This window comes from Augochlora pura, chromosome 1 (assembly GCF_028453695.1).
Source record: "Augochlora pura isolate Apur16 chromosome 1, APUR_v2.2.1, whole genome shotgun sequence".
Lineage (NCBI taxonomy): Eukaryota > Metazoa > Arthropoda > Insecta > Hymenoptera > Halictidae > Augochlora > Augochlora pura.
Window position 1 is genome coordinate 2,376,661 of NC_135772.1, and position 3,111 is coordinate 2,379,771.

General features: G+C 35.2%; 2 protein-coding genes across 2 annotated transcripts in view; both read right to left on the reverse strand.

Moving 5' to 3' along the window:
- The window catches only part of LOC144468649 (mannosyl-oligosaccharide 1,2-alpha-mannosidase IB-like), a 94,470-nt gene that overhangs the window by 60,271 nt on the left and 31,088 nt on the right, over positions 1 to 3,111 (reverse strand). The window lies entirely within an intron of this gene.
- The window catches only part of LOC144470268 (uncharacterized), a 4,697-nt gene continuing 1,872 nt past the window's right edge, over positions 287 to 3,111 (reverse strand). Inside the window, exons 2-4 of the mRNA XM_078181222.1 lie at positions 2,076 to 2,195; positions 1,819 to 1,936; positions 287 to 600 (exon numbers count right to left, since the gene is read on the reverse strand). Of these exons, the coding sequence (XP_078037348.1) occupies positions 287 to 600; positions 1,819 to 1,936; positions 2,076 to 2,195 (552 nt within the window). The remainder of the gene's footprint in view (positions 601 to 1,818; positions 1,937 to 2,075; positions 2,196 to 3,111) is intronic.

A 3,111-nucleotide genomic window follows, 5' to 3' on the forward strand; every position in this document is an offset into this window, starting at 1 on the left:
TCATTAATATTATAGTATTAATATTATTAACATTATTGCTATATTAACATATTAGTACTATATTAATATGTTAGTTCTATAATAGTATATTAGCGCTATACAGTGCGAATACCGCTTCCCTGCCCCCTCCCCCAAAAAAATACTACAATATTAATAATATTAATATCGTTAACATTATAATTAATATTAATATCATTAACATTATAATTGATATTAATACTATAATATGAACACTATCACTACTTATCTCTTCAAAAAAACAACTTTCATAAATCATGGAAAATTGTTAAATAAAATCGCAAGAAAATCTTGACAGATCCAACACATACCACTCCCTTAAACAACAAATATACCTGGCGATCTCGAACAACCCGCACAGATAAGACGAGAAAACAGCTAGCGACGCTTCGGTGCAGGCCAGCGACAATAGACCAATCGTGGAGACGAACACGATTTGGAAACAAACGTAATCCGTTTCCAAGGTTTTCTCTTTGTACATGAATCCGAAGAAGTTCAAGAAATAGGTTTGCAGCTTCGACTCGAGTATCGTAGGTACCAACAACGTGACAACTATCATTGTTATTCCAGCACACATTAAGACTAGAATCAAGAAGGGCGTGGTTAGTTGAAAATGGTTACTATAGTTTCACTAATTACGATCTGTTTTTTTTTTAAAAAACATCGTCTGTCGCACAAATATATATATTATATTTCTTTCGGCGGTGAGACAATGTTGCAGAATACAATGCAACAAACGGGATCGTGAAACAATAGACGCGACAAACTCTGTGCATCGTTGCAGAGATTGTCTGAAATATTTGTGCGAAAATGTTGCATTCGGTAACACGTAGCTATTTAACCCTTTCGTTACGATGGTTTGCTTCGAGCAACGCCGTGGAAGGCGTCTTTTTTTTCGTCTTATATTATATTATTTTGTGTTATATCTATATTGTATATTGTGTTATATCTGTGTTAATATAAATTATATTGTGTTATATCTGATTATATTATATAGTATAATATTCATAACGCGATAGATCAAATCATTTATAGTTTTATATTGTATTATACTATAATAGATAATATAGTATTCTTGACGTCATGGAATCGGTCATTTATAATTTTATATTGTGTGTTATATTATATAACATAATAGTCTTGACGCCATGGAATGGATCATTTATAGTTTTATATTGTATTATAATATATTATATTGCATTATATTACATAATATAATATTCATAACGTCATAGAACGAGTCATTTACAGTCTTATATTATATTATAAATATTGTAGTATTGATATTATTAAAGTTATAATTAATATTAATACTACAATATTACAATAGTATTATTAATATTATAATGTTAATATTATTAACGTTATGATTAATATTGATACTGCAATACTAATATCATTAATATTATAGTATTGATACTATAATATTATTATTGTTATATTAATATCAATGCTGTAATATTATTATTATATTATAAAATATTATGTCATATTGTATTATATTATATAATATAATGTAATATTCTGTTGTATTATATTTCATCGTATCATATTATATTATATATCATGTGTCATATATTTATTTAATATTGCAACACCGATTATGGTCTACACCGGTACAAACAACACTTCGCGCGAAACTAATGCATCTGAAAGATAACAAAAATAATTCATTACGAATTCGTCGTAACGAAAGGGTTAACTGCTGTATTAAAAAGAAAAGGTCGAAGCATTTACGAACATTGAACCGTCGTCGTGGGATCGTTTTCAAACGACGAGGTTCATCGAACAAAACTTTACCTACTAGCGCCAAGATCACGCGTCTGGCGTCGATCGTTTGTTTCGTTAACATTTCCAGCTCCGCCGGGTTTTTCAGTGCGACGAAGTCATTTTCAATATTTTCAAACACACATTTGATCTGAAGCCAAATGAAAAGAGCCGGTGACTAGTCTTATTAACATTTAGCCGAACGCTCTTCCATCCGGTGCTGCCCAACAACCATAAAGACAGAGAGTGATAGAGAGAGAGAGAGAGAGACGTGTTTTGTTCGGACTTACTACTGGAAAATTCACAACGAAACCCAGGTATCGTAAAACATACAATAACATCGGACATCCGTAGGACATCATCATTACGATATTGTAGACGGACGTGTCCACCATTCTCAGTGTCGAGATCTGAAACAACGGCTCGTTTAGTTCGCGATGGTTTTGAAATTCGCCTTGAATTTCTTGCGGGAATTTTTTAAGTAAATCGATAATATAAAAATGAAATTGTTCCACCGTTCAGAATATTTCTCGTGAGAAATCTACGTTAATTTCTAGCGCTTCGTTTCGTCGACGAATATATTTTTATTAACCCCTTCGTGGACCTCAATGACTCGAGATTGTGATTTTTAACCCCTTGCACTATTAATCCTTTCACGCTGCCTTGATTGGCTTATTTTTTACTTTATTTCATTTTACTTGTTACTTGTGGTCCTTGATAGGACCAGATATTTTTGTATTTTCTATTCTATTGTTACGGGTCGAGGGCCTCTGCCCACGTGGCCGGAGGTAAATGAGTTTGTGCGGATATTTTGAAAGGATTGCGTGGACTGGCCGATGCCTCTTTCATCACCGGGTCGCCGTCTAGGTGTAAAGGTAGAGTAGGTGTGGACTGGCCGTTGCCTCTTTCATCAACGGGTCGCCACCAGGTGTAAAGGTAAAAGGTTTCGTGGACTGGCCGTTGCCTCTTTCATCAACGGGTCGCCACTTAGATAGGAAATGCGTGGACTGGCCGTTGCCTCTTTCATCAACGGGTCGCCACCTGGGGGATAGGTTTGATTCACGGACTGGCCGTTGCCTATTTCATCAACGGGTCGCCAACTAGTAGGAAATTGCGTGGACTGGCCGGTGCCTCTTTCATCACCGGGTCGCCACCTAGATAGGAAGTTGGTTTCGTGGACTGGCCGATGTCTCTTTCAACACCGGGTCGCCACCTGATTGGGTAATGGGGTTTTGGATTGACTCTAATTTTGCCTCGTAACTTCAAAAGAAATATTAATAGATACACCTTTGCCGCTCGAGGTGTATCTATTAATATTTCTTTGAA